The sequence below is a fragment of the Typopeltis vanoorti genome, chromosome 5 (genome assembly GCF_054136105.1).
Source record: "Typopeltis vanoorti isolate ZY-2024b chromosome 5, IOZ_Tvanoo_1.0, whole genome shotgun sequence".
Classification (NCBI taxonomy): domain Eukaryota; kingdom Metazoa; phylum Arthropoda; class Arachnida; order Uropygi; family Thelyphonidae; genus Typopeltis; species Typopeltis vanoorti.
Genome location: NC_143553.1, coordinates 26,913,808 through 26,934,639, shown reverse-complemented (window position 1 = coordinate 26,934,639; position 20,832 = coordinate 26,913,808). Strand labels below are relative to the sequence as shown.

The 20,832-nt window shown below is 36.4% G+C and overlaps 1 protein-coding gene across 2 annotated transcripts in view; it reads left to right on the top strand.

The window, feature by feature from the left end:
• LOC150106272 (actin-binding LIM protein 2-like) overlaps positions 1 to 20,372 on the top strand; it is a 614,582-nt gene extending 594,210 nt beyond the window's left edge. For both annotated transcript variants that reach the window (XM_090392297.1, XM_090392298.1), the window contains exons 20-21: positions 7,182 to 7,253; positions 20,140 to 20,372. In XM_090392297.1, coding sequence (XP_090248423.1) covers positions 7,182 to 7,253; positions 20,140 to 20,253 — 186 coding nt within the window. In that variant the 3' untranslated portion in view covers positions 20,254 to 20,372. The remainder of the gene's footprint in view (positions 1 to 7,181; positions 7,254 to 20,139) is intronic.
• Positions 20,373 to 20,832: the final 460 nt, after the last annotated feature.

The following is a 20,832-nucleotide window of genomic DNA, read 5'->3' as shown; positions in this document are numbered from 1 at the left end:
GAATAGGAATGGATAAATGGAAGTGGGATACTGTATGGGGGGGGGGGGCAGAATGGTTTTGTGAAGAGTAAGTCATACCTCACTCAGTAACTTGCGCACTTTTTATAATACAGTGATGGCTGAGTTGGAGAAAGGTAATGGGTTTACGTATTAATTTATGAACCAAGAACAAGAAATTATATACCTGATTTAATCCATTATCCAAGTGTAAGTATACAACGTTTGTGCCTGAAGTATCTTTCACGACTGGGGAACTCCTGGCAAAGGTGGTATAACTTCTCATCACTTGCCTTAAGTCTCTCATAATGCAAAGTACATTTCCTTGCAGACATGTATAATGCTATGCATTATACATGTCTGCTGGTTTCGACCTTTAGTGAGGTCTCATCAGTGGGAGCCAGACCCAGAGGTGGTGATACTAAGGTGGAAGTAATGGAGAAGTCATATTTTCCTATATGAGTTGCCAAAAGGTGTCACACCTTATTATTAAAATACTCTGGATTAGAGATAGATAGTTGTTGAAAGAATTTCACTTGGTTATAAGTTTTAAAAGAGGTATACCGTGAGTAGACATATCGATACAAAATAAATAACGGAAAAAACTCACGTAGAAAGATTATTTAATAGTTTAATTTTCGCCTGTGTGTCACAGGCATCTTCAGTACATTAAGCTCAAAATTAAACACTAACTGACAATTCCAAAAAGCACCACCTAAGTAGCTGGTGTAAGATAACTAAAAAGGTCAATAACTTTCCTAAAAAAAAAAAAAAATTAATACAATAAAAAGTTAGGAAAGATTAGCTGATTTGTAAAGTACTATCTCCCATAAAGGGGATAGACGTAAGCCCTCGGATCTGTTTAAGTTAGGAGAATGAAGTAGAGTTTCACATGTTTCTTTATAAAGGCATAATAAATTTAGTTTAATCCTTTATCCAAGTGTGAGCAAACAGAGTTTGCGCCTGAAAGTATCTTCAGGACTGGGGTAAGGTGGTACAACACCAGGGCAACTCGTTGCAAAGGTGGAGCAAGGTACCAACACGCCTGTCTCAGTATCTCCTATAATGCAAAACACATCTCCTTGTGGATATGTCTAATGTTATGCATTAAGGGAAGGGCCACTACCCAGACTAGTTTCGACCTTTATTGAGGTCTCTTCAGTGGGAGCCAGGCCCAAGCTGAGATACCAGGCAGAAGCTGCCACTACATACAGTATAAGTGAAATATATAAAGAATTCAAAAATAATTAACTACTATGATGGATAATTTGAAAGGTAAAGGTCGAAACTAGTCTGGGTAGTGGCCCTTCCCTTAATGCATTTATGGAATATTGTTCAAAATGTTCCATAAAGAAATTTATGGAACATTTTGAACAATGTATCTTTGACAACATTTCTCCCAGACCTACTCATTGGTTCAGATATGTCGATGACATTTTTGCTGTATGGAATGGCTCTTCTGATGAACTTCAACAATTTCCCACTAAGTTAAATGCATTTCATCCTAGGATCAAGTTTACCCTAGAAGTAGAATCAAATAAGCAGTTAGCCCTTTTAGATCTTCTAATTCTTCGCCAACCAGATGGTAACCTACATTTCTCAGTTTATAGAAAGAAGACTCATACAGGCCATTATATCCATGCAGAATCTCATCACCATCCCAGTCAAAAGGCAGGAACTATTAAAACACTGGTTCATCGGGCCCACTCCTTTTGTTCTTCAGACAATCTTTTACAGAAAGAACTACAATATATAACTTCTTCCTTTCTATCTAATGGTTATAAGAATTGCTTCATTAAAAGAACTTTGAGTAGTTTTAATGTCTTCCTCTTCAAACACAGAGGAAATAACGTGCATTACTATCCCTTATGTACAAGGCATCAGTGAATGTATAGCAAAAGTTTTAAAACCACTGAATATTTTTGTTGCCTTTCGACCATTTAGAAAAATCTCCACCTTTCTCACTTCTCCTAAGGACAAGCTTCCACATCTTAATCATCCAGGTGTCTACCAGATTCCGTGCTCTTGTGGATTATCTTATTTCGGACAAACGAGAAGATCTGCCTCTATTCGGCTAGAAGAACACCAATCTTATATTGAATACTTTAAACCTGAAAAGTCTGGACTTTCTGAACATGCCATCTTCACTAGACACAGAGTTCATTGGAGAAAGACAAGAGTTCTTCACAAAAGTCAGTTTCTCATGGAACGCCTTTATAAAGAAACATGTGAAACTCTACTTCATTCTCCTAACTTAAACAGATCCAACGGCTTACGTCTATCCCCTTTATGGGAGATAGTACTTTACAAATCAGCTAATCTTTCCTAACTTTTTATTATATTAATTTTTTTTTTTTTTTAGGAAAGTTATTGACCTTTTTAGTTATCTTACACCAGCTACTTAGGTGGCGCTTTTTGGAATTGTCAGTTAGTGTGTAATTTTGAGCTTAATGTACTGAAGATGCCTGTGACACACAGGCGAAAATTATACTATTAAATAATCTTTCTACACGAGTTTTTTCTGTTATTTATTTTGTATCGATTCACTTGGTTATATTATAACGAAATGATGAGAAGTTATACCCCCCCCCCCTTGCCACGACTTGCCTCCGTCCTGAAAAATACTTCAGGAGCAAACTTTGTTTGCTTACACTTGGATAATGGATTAAACCAAGTATATAATTTCTTGGTATCTTTTATTTATAATATAACCAAGTGAAAAACTTTCAACAACTATCTATCTCTAATCCAGAGTATTTTAATAATAAAGTGTGACACCTTTTGGCAACTCATATAAGAAAATATGACTTCTCCATTACTTCCACCTTAGTATCACCACCTCTGGTCTGGCTCCCACTGATGAGACTCATAGGGGTCGAAACCGGTTGGAAGCAGCTTGGGTGATGGATGGCAATGCTGTAGCCAATGAAGTTTTAACTGAGACTCAGCTGTTGCTGTTACCCAGGTAGAGAGGTAATGGATGACAATGCTCTAGCCCATGAAGTTAACTGAGGCACGGCTGTTGCTGTTACCTTACCCCTCAGGTGAAATATGAGTGGTTCTGCTCGGTGGTGGGGTGAGCCTGCCACTGGATAGAGCCAAACACTGAGAGTTCTTCTCAGTGACATGGTGAGCATGTTACTGAGGGGAACAATGCTGAGTTTTGATCCTTCGGGTCACTCATTGCAGGGTTACCTCTCCAAAAACTCATGAGATCCGGGGATCTCATGAGTTTTTGGAGAGGTAACCCTGCACTTAATAAAGGGAAACTGGTCTGGGCAGTTACCCTTCCCTTAATGCATAGCCTTATACGTGTCTGCAAAGAGGTGTGCTTTGCATTATGGGAAACTAAGGCAAGTGATGAGAAGTTATACCACCTTTGCCATGAGTTGCCCCAGTCCTGAGAGATACTTCAGATGCTTCAGATTACACTTGGATAATGGATTAAACCATGTATATATTTCTTGGTATCTTTAATTTATAATATAACCAAGTGAAAAACTTTAAACAACTAATGGATTTACGCTGGACCCTTCAAAGGCCTTTGACAGGATACCACATGGAATTCTAATCAGTAAACTGTAGCACATGGGAATGGATAGGAGGGTGGCTGATGAAGAGATATCAGAGAATAGTTTATTCAGGAGAAGAGTCCAAAAGAAGGTCTGTTACTAGTGGCATGCCACAGAGTTCTGTTCTTGGACTGCTACTGTTTAATTTGTTCCTTAATGATATAAGGAAAGGATATGAGAGGAACTGTTCAGTTGTTTGCTGATGATGCAAAGTTGAGTAGAGCAATAGTTAATACAGATGATGTCAAAATTTTGCAGGATAATTTGGATAGATTGGCATACTGGGTAAAGGAGAATGGATGTAATATTATGCATTTTGGTACAAGATTACCAGCTGTATACCACATTGGTGAAACAGTACTCCAGGAACTTGGGAGTGTAAGTGGATAGGGAGTTAAAGTTTAGGGGGCACATAAGAAAAGCAGATCATCATCTTGACTAATGCATGCAGATCTAGGTGCCAGGGTTTCCTGGTGATGAGGAGGTAGAGAGAATCCAGAGGGACCAAGATGGTAGCAGTTCTATGTAATGAACCTTACGAGAACAGGTTGAAGATTTATGGGTTACAGAAACTGGTTGATAGGTGGAAAATGGGACGATATGATTGAGACCTACAAATTACTGAAAGGTTTTTACAAGACTAATTCAGAGGAAATTTTTTAAAACAGGTCTGTGGTGGGAGAATTAAGAGTCATTCATGGAAACTGAGTAAGAGTGTAGTTAGCAAGGGTATTAGGACTAGGTTTTTTGCTTGAAGAGTAGTAATGAGTGAAATAGGTTGCCAGAGTCTATTGTGGGTGCCATTACTGTGAATGAGTTCAAAGAAAAGTATGATAAATACTGCACAAAGGTTGGATAGTTCGTGACATAATGTTTAGAGCCTACCTCGATGAGTCTGAGGACTCCTTGGAGTTGCCTGTAATCTTCTTCTTCTGCAGCTTCTCCCACTTAAGTGGGGTCACTGTTGATGATGAGTCTCCTCCACACCTTCCTGTCTTGGGCTGTCACCACATCCAAGTTCTTCATCTTCAAGTCCTCTTCTACCAGCTCCCTCCATCTCTTCTTTGGCCACCCACGCTTCCGCCTTCCTTGCACATCCATCTGCATGACCCTTCTTCCCACATATTCGTCCTCCCTCCTCATCACATGACCAAACCATCTCAACCTTGCCTCCTGTATTTTCGCTCCTAAGTTCGTAACTTTCACTGTTCCCCTGACATAGTCATTTCTCAGATGATCCTTTCTGGTCACACCGCACATCCACCTAAGCATTCTCATCTCTGCTACTTCCATCCTGCTGATGTTATTTTTCCTCAGGGCCACAGTTTCTATAGCATATGTCATAGCTGGCCTCACTACTGTCCTATAAATTTTGCCTTTCAGATTGATCGGCACCCTCTTATCGCATAACACTCCAGCCATCTCCCTCCAGTTCCTCCAACCTGCTTGTATCCTGCATCCCACTTCCTTCTCAGCTCCTCCATCTTCTTCCACTGTTGAACCTAAGTATCTAAAGTCTCTCACCTTACTGATGACATTTCCTTCCAGCTCCAGATCTGTCTCCTGGCCACCGCCGGCTGCGCAACACATATACTCTGTCTTACTTCTGCTCAGTCTCATACCTCTCTCTTCCAGTACTTTTCTCCATCTTTCCAGTTTAGTTTCCGCTTCTTCTCTTGAATCTACGCACAGCAAGATGTCATCTGCATACAACATTGTCCAAGGTGCATCTTCTCTCACCTCCTCTGTTACCACCTCCATCACAATATTAAACAGAAACGGACTTAATGCTGACCCTTGATGCAAGCCAACTGTTACTTGAAAACTTTCTGTCTGTCCCAAACAGGCCCGAACACTTGTCTTCACATTTCTGTACATTTCCCGCACCAACCTGACATATTTCTCCGGCACCTTCTTCTCCCTCAGACACCTCCAGACTTCTTGCCTTGGCACTCTATCGTATGCTTTCTCCAGATCAATAAACACCAGATGTAGCTCCCTTTGTTTCTCTCGATATTTTTCCATCATCTGTCGTAACCCAAAGATAGCATCTGTTGTTGATCTACCAGGCATGAAGCCAAATTGTTCCTTTGCAATCTCCACCTCCTTCCTCAATCTTCCATCAAGAACCCTTTCTAGGATTTTCATTGTGTGGGACATCAGCTTTATTCCTCTGTAATTTTTACAGTCTTGTGCATCCCCTTTACCCTTGTAGATGGGTAAAGAGTTTTCCTGTTGGCAAACTTTCATGAACAGGTCCCACAGCAGGTCAATTCCCTCTTCCACCAGTGCCTTCTATGCCTCCACTGGAATCCTGTTGGGGCCCACCGATTTTCCATTCCTCATCCTCTTCATGGCCTCCGTCACTTCCACTCTACTGATGTTCTGCACCATCCCCTCAGAAGGCTGCCCATCTTCTCTGTGAGTCCTTGCATTTTCCTCATTCAAAAAGTCCCTCAAAGTATATTCTCCATCTGTTTCTTATGTCCACATCCCTCCATAATACTCTTCCTTCAGCATATTTGATCTGCCTCACATGTAAGATGTCCTTTGCTGCTTTATTTCTACATTTCGCTAATTTGTAAATTTTTCTCTGTCCTTCCTTTGTTTCTAATTGATCATACAGATCTTGATATGCCATGGCCTTCGCCTGTGCCACAACTCTCTTGGCTTCTTGCTCTCTCTCTCTGTACACCTCTCTATCCTCTTCCACTCTTGACTGATCCCATTTCTGCTTTGCCTTCCTCTTAGCTGTCACTGCCACTTGTACATTATTATTCCACCACCAATGCTCCTTCTGCTCTCTGATCTTTCCAGATGTCTCACCAAGCACCTCGATTACACAGCTCAGGATTACTTTTGAATTATGTTTACACCAATCTTGTACACTTTCCAGTACATCCATTCCTCACACTCTCTTCTTTTAAGCGAAACCACTTAATTGTCTTCATCCCATGGCTTCCAGAGGTTCTTATCTTCGATCTTATTTTAAAGTCTGCGCACAGCAGTTGGTATTGCTGTGCCACTTGATCTGTTGGAATTACTTTACAATTTGTCACAACCTTAAGATGTTTTCTTCTAGTCAAAATGTAGTCAATTTGTGAACTGTTGTTACCACTCCTAAATGTTATCAAATGTTCTTCCCTCTTGTAGAAAAACGAGTTCACAATTGCCAGATCAAATGCTACTGCAAAGTCCACAACCCTCTCTCCTTCCTGGTTCATCATTCCCACTCCGTGTGAATTTTGTGAATGAGTTCAAAGCAAAGTATGATAAATACTGCGCAAATGTTGGATAGTTCGTGACATAATGTTTAGAGCCCCTGCCTCGATGAATCTGAGGACTCCTTGGAGTTGCCTGTAATAATATAATAATAACAATATAAGTTCAAATTAGTATTCATAAAATTCTAGTTGTCTTCCAAGTTATGTAGACTGAATGATAGACACTGCTTCATATTGAAGGAATACACAGTATTATAGCAGCAACTTTGTTGGCCATTCTGCTAGTTACTGTTGATAATTATTTTGGCTTTTAATTTTACTTTATTTTATAAAAGTAATTATTTCATTAGGTAACTTTTTTAAACCTCTATCCATATTTTTTTTTTAGCTCTATCCATACCATTTATTGATAACAACAAATTATCGTTTGCCACCAGATGTTGATAGGTGCCATTTAGAAGTAAGTAAATAATTTTTATATTTATTGTAACATTTATCATACAGTATAAGAAATATTAAATATATTAATAACAGAGATTATAATATTAGGGTTAAAGTTACCTCTATTTTGGAAAAATGGTTAGTATAAATGTAGTAAATGAACAGATCTCTGGTCTTCCACAAAGTTTTATTTTTGGATCACTGCTCGTATGTTGTAAATTATCAGAAGAGATATATTGAGATAAATTATAAAGGTTCAGATAAAGAAAGTATTCAGTAAAGTATAAAGGAATTATAAATAAATTGCCAGGTCTATATAACAAACTGTTGTAATTTTTTTGAAAGATTAATCATTTGAGAGAAAACAAAGGAGTGAAATACATTACTAAATACCTATTCAAATCTTGTCTAATCTGGGCCAACCATGTTGTGAAGTTTATACTAATATACCAAAATAATATAGGTAGGTAACGTCCCAGTGAATTGGACTGAAATCTTCAAATTTTCAATCAGATGGATCAAACGAAGCACTTGTGCCAGCATGTGGCTGTGTGGCAAGCAGTGGCGCACCCAGGATTTAATCTTGGGGGGGGGGGGGGGGAGTTGAACGGATAAAAATATTTTTAATACAATGAATTTGCATTAAAAATATTTTTATCCGTTCAACTAAAATTCATTAAATTTCATTCATTAAATAAAATTCATTAGGTGATTATAAAAATTTATTTAAAGAATAAAATCCAGTTTTCTTTTATTTTTACAAATCTCTTGAATTATTTCAGTCATGGTTACATTAATCTCTCTGTATGTGTATGTATATAGCAAAGCCAGTCTGTTCAATCGTGATTGTGTCATGGTAGATCTTAAATAGGTTTTTAAAAGGCATAAGTTAGAAAATGACCTTTCACTGACGCATGTTGTTACCGGAAGCATTGCAAATATTTTTATTAAGTTATAGATGTTAGGATATATCATTTTGTCACACTTTGAAACTGCATCAACGGCATTTTTGCAAACAGTTTTTCAAATTTCTTATACAACTTGAATTCGGCATTCAAAATTGGTGGATTTGTATAAGGCAAATCACCTGCATAAAATTCACATATCTTCCTTTGCACTTGCTGTTGGAGCATCTTTTCCATCTGGTAGAAGAGAAAAAAACATATTTCAAAATGTTGCGGTGCCGAGTGAAACGTTCATGAAGTTGAGTCAATATTTAGTCAATAAATGGAATGAAATAGTTCTCCTGAAATACACTTCTACAGAATCGGCTGGAACATTGGACCTTAATGTTTGTTTTGATGAAGTGAGTGAAGTCCTTGGCTTTTTAATGTCAATATTAAAATTATTGGCTTTTATATATGTTCATCGTAAATATCTTTAAATGAAGAATCTGGCATTTCACGGATAGTATTTAATTGATCCACATCATCAACAAAATTTAGGGCAATTAAGAGGTCACTGTCAGATTTTTGCATTATTTTAGACAATGGTAAGGTGCATGCAAATATTTTTGGCAAGCTAAATAAAGATATTATAAATCTTAAAGACCAGAACAGGCCACTTGGCCTAAATTCCATGTTAGGAAGAAGAAGAAGAGAAGATAAATCTTAAAAGATATTAATGGTCGGCAAAGGTTGGTCGACTGGTAGAGCCTCTGCTACTAATGGCTCAGTTAAGTAAGTTTGAGCGTGGTTAGTAGTGGGACCAATCGTTCGATGCTGTTGGCACACTCTCCCTCGATGAGTCTTTGGACTCCCTGCAGGTGTCAAATAATATTATAAACAACAAGGACATCCTGTCATTTAGGTGTATTGAGGAAATTGTGTACCTTTTCAATTATGCCAATGCAATTTCTTATTTGTCACAGATATAGCATTTCCAAGTGCCAAATTCAAACTATGTGATGCACAATGAACATATAAAGCTTGTCGATATCATTATTACATAACACTTCCAGGTAGTCCAAAGACATATCGAGAAAGGGCACCTACTCTACAACTCTCCTTCTTCACCAACTGCAACTACAATCATCATCTACACCAATGCTGTCTACCTCCGACCACTACCACTAGTATTTTCACAGACAATCACAAACATGCATGCCCACTGCAGGATTCGAACTCGCTGCCTTTTGGCTGGAGAGTCGGCCAACTAGGCCGGATATATAGATAAAAAATTAAATTTTGTGGATAAAAATTAAAACTTTGTTTTAATTTTTATTAAACAAATAAATAGTATGATATAATTATGTCACTATTTACTTTTAATGAGATGGTTCAGCTTCTCGGCCTCTGCAGAGTTGCTGGATATCTGGCTCAATATTGGTCAACTTCAGTCGAAGAACGGCACACACACACTAAGATGAATTCAGTATTTTGTTTTGATTTGAAGGAGTGATGAAAATAGTCTCTCGCAAAGATAAGTTGTAGAAAACTGCATGACGATTTTCAACTTCTTCAAATAATTCGGGAAATTCACTTCTCATTGAAGGCGAGATCCAGAATCGAGCCAAACCACGATCACGGAATTGCATTTTAAGCCCAGTGTCACTTGAAAGCTCAATTAGCTGCTCTTTTTTCGATAACGAAAGGTCGTTCTCATGACTGCAAGCCTCAAATGGATCGTGAAATCACAGAAATTTCTTATAAAAAAGTTATTCGGAAAATGTTTCCAAATTCTGTTTCAGAATTTTGAGGTGGATACAAACCCTTTCCCAGTGGTTAAATTCTAAACTAATAAGTTTTAGGGGCCCTATACAAAATAACCAATTGTATTAATTATATGAAGAGCCAAAGGCTTCAATTCAGCGACATATAAACTTATTTAAGTTAACAATTTAAATTGGCAATTCTCATAGTAGGGTATATTTAAGTTCTGTTCGCTACAAACTTGGTATTTCTAGGTCTACCTACTCACTGATGAGACTTCAATAAAGGTTGAAACCGGTCTGGGTAGTGACCTTCTCTCACTCATAATGTAGAACAGTAATACAGCTCCTAGGAGCTGGGTTTCACATTATGGGGAAATATCAAGAATAGTGATCGGAGCTTGCTCCCCCTTTACCATGAGTTGCCTCAGTGTTGCACTCCCTAAAGGGTCAGTTGTAACACTATCCAGGTATTTGCTTATGCTTGGACTCGCCGAACTTTATATATATTTACTATATTCGGCATGAAACTCTTTGAGTTTCTTATTCGGCTATGAAACAAACAATATGGGATGTAATAACCCTTAACTTAAATAACCAATTGTATTTACCTTTTGAATACTATCCGGGGAAGCTCCAAACCTCCCCATCCCTTTCATCACACGTTCGTAATCAGGCTACTGTTGATACTGACTTTATATACACATTCAAAACTGTAAACAATTGTTGAATAACAACACGATAATATAGGCATAATTACCGTAAAGGGAGAAAAGTCGCAAAACAGAAAAATGTTCTTACAAAATACTTTTGAATGCGATCCACTGGTCGCATGTCCACCAAGTCAGCAAATCTTTCCTTTCGTTAGGCGTATTAATATTATCGCATCACACCTGATGGGAATTCTGTGTTTCTGTGGATTCGTTACAGACCTCTTTCTCTTCAGAAACTACACATAAACTGTCATTACAAACTCGTTTTGTATTATCACTGTCATCCGAGATATTTTTCCGTTTAAAGAAGGTACCAATGTACTTATCCATAATTGAAATACCTTACTTACTTGCATATAACTCTCACCCCTGATTTTACTTTTCGAAAAAAGAAATTAAAAAGTTTCGCATATATCTCGCAAATGAAAAAAAGCTGAAACACGTTCAGAGCAGGGCAATAGTAACTTGCTCTCGCAGTAAACAACATACCCCCCCCCAATAGCCACTATATTGCAGAGGCAAGAAAAACAAGTACTTTTATTATGTCAGTGAATAAGGTATAAGCAGTCTGTGTAATATATTTCTCAACAAATAGTGCAATTAGAGCCAACTGGGATAAAAATGACACTAATTAATAAATCACATGTCCCCTCATACAGAAACTATGCTGTATATATAGACTCAAGCAAAACCATATGTTGTACCAGCAAACACAGTATCTAACTAAAAACTATTGTTATTAATTAGATTGTGTGAGTTAACTCGGCAGCAATAAAATTCAACCGAAAGTGTTAAAATTTGTAAATGTTAAAACTAAGATATATATATATATATATATATATATATATATATATATATATATATAGTGAATGCTGTTATGGCAGTTTCACATATTATTGGAATTCGGTTGAAGAGAGTTAGCATTTCAACTCAATTGTCAGCTTGCTTTTCGTGCGATTTCCGAAAAATATATAAATACTGGAGTTAACTCACAACACCTGTCTAAGTATTACTTAGCACTTCTGAAGATATATTGAGCCTTGGTTGAAGGAGGAAAACCTTCAACAATAAAAATCAATATAAACAACAAGCAATTGGTTGCAATGTGGTCATGTGGATAACACATGTTCACTTCAAATCTGACAAAACAGCAAGGGAAGGTGGAAGCAATAAAACCATATTGTTTTTCACTTCATCCCTCTTTTATTACTCGTCATTCTGCCGCTAGCTACAAATTAAAATAGTGGCAGAATTATGGAATGAACATCTGCTGCTATTTTTTTTTCTTCTTTTTTTAGGAAGTGTGGTATGAAAATGTTATAGAGATATTTGCGGAGAACCTGAGCTATCTTAGGTATTCTAAGGTAATGCACTTTAAGATAAAAAGATTACATGCTTTGTATCATATTGGTGCAGGAAATTGACAAGGCTAAGAATCTGTGGGTGATGGTGGATAGAGATTTGAAGTTTGGGGGACACATTTCAAGGGTTGGCAAAATAATCCAGAGGATTACTTGGATGTTGAAAAACACATTGACAAGTAAAGATAGGGAGTTTGTTATCCCTTTTTATAAGGCTATGATTCAGTCTCATGTTGACCACGGTACACAGATTTGGTCACCTTTCTTGAAGATCAGGAGATGGAGAAGATTCAGAGATGAGTGACTAAGCTGGTGACAGTGGAATCCTCCCTGTGATAACAGATTGAGGGTGTGTAGGTTGCAGAGTTTGGTTGAGAGGCAGAGGAGATAGGACATAATAAAAACTTATAAGTTTCTAAAGAGATTCTGTAAGATTGACACAAAAGAAATTTTTCAATATATGATTAGTAAGGTGAGAACAATGGGTCATCCATGGAAGTTGTGTAAGAGTGTGCAGACTAGATTCTTTGCTTGGGGATTGGTATGAGTGGAATGAATTGCTAGAGGTAGATGTGAGCACTCACCAACAGGGAACAAGTTTAAGCAGAGCAATGATAGGTATTGTTTGAATAATGGTTAGCATGGGTCTCCTGTGATGAGTCTTTTGACTCTATGGAGATACCTGCATAATAATAATAACTTAAATTCCACCAAATGAAGACCCAGCCGTAAGCATTTCAGAGGTCTACATTAGATAACAAGGATGGAAATAGAAGGACAAACAAAAGCACAAGGAGAACATGATCCTTGCTTAGAAGAACTACTGAAAGAAACTGTAAAAAGTGAATGGTATTGTAATTGAACTACTGAAAGTTTTTTAAAGAAGGTAACATTTAATAAAATCATAGACTGTTCTAGTTATTACAGTTGGAGGGGGCATAGGATTTTTGCATAAAGAATTGAAAGATAACATCATTTATGAAAAAAATACCAAGTAGAACATATTTGTTAACAAAAGACATGGAATTAAACTTTTCCTCCCCTCCACTCGGCCAACTAGGCCAGTTGGTTGGCCAAGTGGTTAGCGTACCCACTCTGCAACCAACAGATCATTGGTTGGAGAGCAGGTACGAATCATGGGTTCGAATCCTGCCATGGGCATGAATATTTGCGATTGTCTTTAAGTGGAAGATGAATTTCATCCCCAGGTGTGAAACCACCTCCCTGTTTATTGGAGGCCTGAAGTGGCTGAAAAAGTTCAATCTTTTTTCTCCAGAGCAGGGTTTTCAGACAATGTAAAAGAAAATATATATAAAATTGACAAAAATGGGGGGGGGGATCCTTGCCCACCCATGGTACAAATGTACTATTGGTTTAGTAATAGCTTTTCGTGGATGGTAACCACATTAAAAAAAAAAAATTACAGATCACTCAGATGAAAGAAATCCATGAATTTTATGGCAAATTAGAAGAATCACTAAATCATATTAAACAATTTTATATGATTATCATAGATAACTTAGAATGGAAAATTGGAAAAAAGAATAATCTTCATTTCATTGGGAAAGGTTAGAATTGTGCGTGTGAGAGAGATAAGAATTCCTTGAATTTATCAAAGAGAAAACATTGTTCATTATGAAATCCTTTAATAAAAAGAAACATTCTAAAAGGATGTTGAGAAAATCTATGAGTTTTTTTTATTTAATGAAATAGATCAAATTAATATGACAAATATCATAAATGATGTTTTACAGTTTTGATACAAACATGATTACTGAATGGTAAAATCTAAAATTATACTTAACGAAAAATAGGAAGTAACTAAACCGATAACACAAGAAGTCAGTGCAATGAACATAGAGAATTTAAAAATTCAAAACAGCTTCTTCAAATAACAGAATTGAGAGAAGAAAACTTAAAAACTAAGAAATATTATAATATATATGTATGGGTAATAACAATCAGGATAAAGATGAAGTACCTATTGTAAACAATACAAAATATTAGGGTAAGTTTTTTGAAGAAACATCAGAATGGGGAATTTGGCAGTAAGACTTATTATAGAGTATAGTGCACAGAAGGTTCTTCTAAGATAACGAAGAAGGGGAGGAATTTTTTGAGACACTAGAGAAATCAGCTCACCCAATGAAGAAAATTCAAAACAGCTTCTTCAAATAACAGAATTGAGAGAAGAAAACTTAAAAACTAAGAAATATTATAATATATATGTATGGGTAATAACAATCAGGATAAAGATGAAGTACCTATTGTAAACAATACAAAATATTAGGGTAAGTTTTTTGAAGACACATCAGAATGGGGAATTTGGCAGTAAGAGTTATTATAGAGTATAGTGCACAGAAGGTTCTTCTAAGATAACGAAGAAGGGGAGGAATTTTTTGAGACACTAGAGAAATCAGCTCACCCAATGAAGAAGGAAAAGTTATGCCTGTTAGAGATCTAAACAGCAGAGCAAGAAATTATTACAAGACATATATACTGGTTTCCATTAATTAAGGAACAAAGAGAAAAATCATGATAACTCAAAAACTGTGAAATTTTTATGCAGTTTGGTGAAAAGCAGTACGATATGAGATGTGAAAGAAACACCAATATTTCATGCTATTTATAATGGTGAATTATAAAGCTACTCCCAGTTAGTAATAACAACCATTACTTCTGCAAAGCTCTCTCAAGTTCCTTAAAGTTTTGGGAAAGGGGTTGAGAGCATTTACCTAGAGCATCCCAGACTTGCCCAATAGGATTAAGGTCAGAAGACCTGGCTGGCTAGTCTATATATACCATAGTCTCTTCTTGAAGATATTGGTCCACAGGCTTCACTCAATGAGGAAGACTATTAATGTCTTGTAGGATAAATTTTTCCCCCTATTGCATCCACATATGGATCAAAATGGGAGTCCAAGACTTCATCTCTATAAGTTGTAGCATCTATAGTTCCACTGGGAAGCACATACTGGATACACTGTATCCACCCAACAAGATGCCTCCCAAACCCGTGTGTTGAGGGTTAAGTGCTGGGAGAAAATCAGGTTGGAGGTTTAATGGAATATTTACAGCACTAGGAAAGGATTAAACACTAATTTTAATGCTTCCAATATTCCGTCTCAATCTCTGAGACATCTTCAGGGATTACAAATATTTTCCAGTGTATAAGACGCACCCAAGAAATTTAATACAATTTTCTGGAAAAAACCTAAACTTTACCTAAACCAAAACAACGCTCAGAGGCTACTTTGACTGCATGTGTATGAATCGTTTTTGTTGAAATGGCAATGCCATTTTGCCGATTTTCTTGCACCCATTTCAAAACTTCGGTCTCTAGTTCTGGCCACTTCGCAATTTTTGCACGTTCCGTGCGCTTTTCATTATGCAAATTGTACAAAATCTCCTTCTGACTACGCCAAGTTCTAATAATTTTTTCTGTAGGCAGAGGTCCAAAATGTCTTTCAGCTTCCCTATTCCCGTGTTCTTCCGCATATTTTACAACCTGCAATTTGTAACTTGAAGTACATGAATGTTGCCCGTTTTTTTCCATCACTAAAATCTACGGGGAAATATCAAACTGAACACAAAATATCTCAACACGTCAACTCAATACTGATAAATATCGGCAACTGATTACTCAGATAAGACATTATGAAACTTGAATATGGACTCCCCGTTCTTAGCCAATGACGCACTAGAAGTCACGTGAAGGTCACGCATCAATTTGATTGCACCATTAACTGCCTACAAAGATCTTGGAACATAAAAGGGAGTGCGTATGACTTTGAAAAGAGGAAGCAATCTCTACCTTCATTATATAAGACGCACCCCATTTTTAAAATGATTTTTAAGGTAAAAAAGTGCGTCTTATACACCAGAAAATACGGTAACTCTTGTAACACACATTCAAATACAACACAATACTAAGTGAAATAAATGGATGATTCTAAAGTCCTATCTAGGTGGTGTACCCTCTATGGGAGTTTGTTACATTACAAAATAAACTCAAACCTTTCAATTTGAGTTTTTTGTAATATCTGGCGGCCAGGAGGATACCTTTTTAATGTAATGCCATGGAATCTTATTGAAAAATTTATATTATTCTCTGAGATCATGCTACCTACATCTCACTAGAGCACAATCCCACAAAATCGCAAGCTAAAAACTTACTTAAAAAAGTATCCTCCTGGCTGCCAGACATTACAAAAAAAACCCAAACCTTTCAGTTCTTGTCTCCCCCCCCCCCAGATATATGGTTTACCTAAAATCCACAAACCTAATCCCCCCCCAAGACCTATAGTTATATGCCTCTGATGCACTATGCTACAAACTGGCAAAGTAGCTGGCTAACTCTCTTACCCTGCTCACTGGACTACCACATCCTATATAAAAAAACTCTACCATTTTAAAACCTTGATTGAAAATCTAACTTTAAATAATACAGACACATTGGTAAGCTTTGACATCACCGCACTGTTTATCAATATTCCCTTAAATGACACTTTAACACACTTAAAAAAACTTTTTTTTCTTATGATATCTTAGATCACTTTTCCTTTGCCATAGATTTTGGTTATTTTTCTTGGAAGAACAAAAAAAATTTACAAGCAGATAGAGAGAACCGCTATGGATTCCTCCCCTCTCAAACTCTCTTGCCCATTTATACATGGAAAAGTTTGAAAAATGAGCAATAGACTCAGCCCCTCTCAAACCTTCTATCTGTCTAAGATATGAAGATGATGTGTTCTCTATTTGGCCTCATGGCCCAGACACAGACTCCTTCCTCAGTCACTGCAATAACCTACATCCAAGAATCCAGTTTATGATGGCAAAGGAAAATAACAATAGTTTACCCTTCCTTAGATACCTTAGTAACATTCCTTCCTAATGGTAACCTTTCCTTCACTGTATATAGAAAACCCACTCAAAAATAGGCAGATATATTCACAAACTCTCCCACCATCATTCCTTTCAACAATATAGCATTATTAAAACTCTAACCAATACAGCCCACAATCTTTGTTCCAGTGGAACTGCCCTTTCATCCGAACTCAACCACATACACAACACCTTCCTTTCCAATGGCTACAGCAATTACAGAATTAAAAGAATAATCAGATCCTTCCCCATTTCCTGGCCACCTCTTCAGAAGGATTTCAGAAATGTCATCACCATCCCCTACATCCATGGCACATCAGAAAAAATAGCCAGGTCCTTAAAAAAAGTACAACCTCTATGCAGCTTTTATGCTCCACTGTAAACTTGCTACCCTTATCCATTCTACCAAAGATCAGCTCCCTCCTCTCTCAGTACCTGTAGTATATGAAGTACCCTATTCCTGCAAGCTGGCTTACTTTGGACAGACAGGTAGATCTGCAACCATCTGTTTAGAAGAACACAAATCATACATCTGCATTCACAACAATGGTTCGATCTGGCCTTGTAGAGTATGTTTTGGATACAACCCACAGGAACTCCTGGAGAAAAACCATGCTCCACCATAGTGAATTCAAAAAAGAAAAACTGTTTTTAGAATCGCTGGCTTACTTTGGACAGACAGGTAGATCTACAACCATCCGTTTAGAACACAAATCATGCATCTGCAATCACGACTATGGTTCAATCTGGCCTTGTAGAACATGTTTTAGATACAACCCACAGGAAGTCCTGGAGGAAAGCCATGCTCCACCATAGTGAATTCAAAAAAGAAAGACTGTTTTTAGAATCTGCGGTGGCACTCAGAAATATAAATAAATTTAAATAAATACGGTTGCATAAAACTTCCCAAAATTTGGGAAACATTAATTATCAGAGATCCCACTTTACATCCTAGGCTACCCATAAACACCTGTAGAGGGCTCACCACCTATCTAGGTGGTGAGCCCCCTGTAGGTGTTTCACTTAGTATTGTATTGTATTTGAGTGTGTGTTACAAGAGTTATTTGTAATCCTTAAAGATGTCTCAGTGACTGAGACGAAATATTGGAAGCATTAAAATTAGTTTTTAATCCTTTCATGGTGATGTAAATATTCCATTAAATCTCCAACATGATAAGCCATTACACTGCCTCCAGCATAAGTGTCCCTTTCATGGATATTAGAGTGATGATAATGTGTTCCTGGTTCTATAGGAGCACTTTGGGATGAAAACATTATATACTGTGTATTATATTGATGTACTGGATTGCAGGAAATTGACAGGACTAGGGATTTGGAATGATGTCAAACAGAGAGTTGAAGTTTAGAGGACATAAAAAGTTGGAAAAATAACTTCCATGCAGTTAAGTGCATTTACCATAATAATTTCTTTTCCTGTTAGATTTCCTTCTTTTCAAGGAAAAGAAGAAAATCTAATAGGAAAACTTAACCTTCTTTCCTTGCTAGATATGTCACTTTCCTACCCCATCTTCATTCAGCTAATCACCACTTTTCAAGTCAACTGCTACTTAATGGCATAGTCCACCATTTCCACTTCCATTCTGTTTATCCTTCTAATATTAGGAACACAATTCTTCACTGCTGTTTGACTCCAAATGTTTCTTAATCAGTTTCCAGAAGTTGTCATCCTATTATGTTATAATTTCACATGTCCTTTTCAAGCCTTTTAATTCCTGAGTGTGCTGCTATAGCATAGTCAGGTTGTCACATTTGCTCTTCAGTTGGGACTGATTTCATATGGAAAGAGCATGGTTTTGTCTTTTGGAAAAGGGGAGTTTCAGTCCAGAGAAATATACAAACCTGCCTGAGAGTATGTGTAATTAGCAGATGTGATGTATGGGTCTCATAGTCTTAGTTGCTGCAGTTGTAATTATAATTGTAATTGTAATTATAATCAACCAACCATTCCCAAGGACCACTAATCACTTATTGGTACTTATCCTATTGCTTGCTCCATTATATATTATCTAAGATAATTATTACACTTAAAAAATTCACTCTTCTTCATTCTCTGTGCTGATTCTTCCTTTCAGTCTATACTGCCACAATGAAACTCACCTGTAACATAAGCTAGTCTGCTTAAACATTTCCTTGCCAATCCCTTCAGGTCTGTAGCAGTGCCCTATGAAATATTGATCCTGCTGACCTCTCTATCTTGCACTTTCAATCCCATTTCTATTTTCTCAACTTTGAGGGAACACAATTCATCTATTATCATAAACAGTATTCTTAATGCTATATTTCTCCATTTATATTCCTGTTCAAGTGCCAACTTCTATAAACTGTGATTTGAACACTAATATATTTGAGAAAGTGAAGTATTAAGATTCCTTTCACCTTATCTCTAAAGCTATTGGCATCAAATACTATAATTTAAAGTTGTCTTCTTCCATTGTCTGTCAGCTCCAGGGATTATTAATATCTATTCTTATCCCACTAATATATAAAATAAAAACAGGGGAGGGGGAAATCCTTAGCTCACCCATGGTACAAACACACTGTGGGTTTTACTTTCATGGGTGAGGATGATATCAATTTTTTTTTTTTTTTAACATTTAAAAAATTAAATAATAATCATTTACAAAGGATGCATCACTCAGGTAAACTAGTATTTGTTAAGAAACAAAATAGAACTCAAGTATTCAAGTTGAGTTCAAGGAGTGGTATGATAGACTTTGTGTTTTCTATGGGTCTCCCACGATGAGTCTTTTGACTCCATGGAGGCGTGAATCATAATAATAACAATAATAATAATAATATTCCAATGAAATCGTCGGCTATATTATTTATAGATTTAGAATAGAGATTTCTTTTTAGATTTTAAAGAATTGAATGCATTATATATATGTGTGTTTGTAATAAAATGTATTCTTGTTCACATTATTATATATGTGTAATAATACATGTGGAAAGAAATCAACATTAATGAAACAAATATCAATGCTATGTAACATAGAAAGTAATTTTTATACGTGACTCCACTTCATGGTTTAGCTGTAGTCTATCTGGTATGTAAACAAAGTAGTTCAGCGTAATGCATTATGTCTTTAACTTTACTTCATTGCAATACTTCTTTAATCCTAAGTACGTTAACTATTTCTTTAAAAGTCTGACTGGACTGCATCTCTCTCTATAACTAGGAGAGTTTGAATTTCCACCAAGATTGTGAATGCCTTTTTATATATATATATATATTGTATCATTCTTCTACTTAATGCATTTTCCCCCCTTTTGCAGCGCCACTTATCTAATGATGAGTTCCAAGCCATCTTTCATTTAACAAGATTGCAATTTTATCGCTTACCAGAATGGAGGAGAAATGAACTAAAGAGACGTGCCAGACTCTTCTGAAAAGGAAATGAATGACCATTTATTAATGCAATTTTGTTTAGAATTTCTTCTATGTCAAGTTTTAGAACTTAAAATTTTGGTATTACTTTCAGATATAATAAAAAGGGAAGTTTTATGTATGACTAGTCATCTGCTTTGTTGATAATGAAAGTTTTTTTTTAAATAGTTTGGCAAGCCAAGCTTCCAAACTATTTAAATGTTTGATAATCATTATCACTCAATGCACAATAACACTGTTTAATTGTATCATTACATTTTTCATACAAATTTCCATTTTTATAATTCCTTTAGGAACTGCATTGAAGATTATTTTTCTCAAATACCCAAGGCTGTCTTCCTTTTTTGTATCAGTTAAAAGAGAGCTTGAATTTTTTTCAAAATACATATAAAGCAATGATACACGGTACATTTTGCTGTATATACCATGAATATGCAAATTTTGACCAGTCTTTTTTATATTTATACTTCTATTATTAGTGCATATTTTTTAAAGTATAGTTGTTTTTAATACTTATGCTGAAAGATAGAAATATACGTTTTGTAATACTTAGTACTGTATTAATAGAGAGAGAGAGAGAG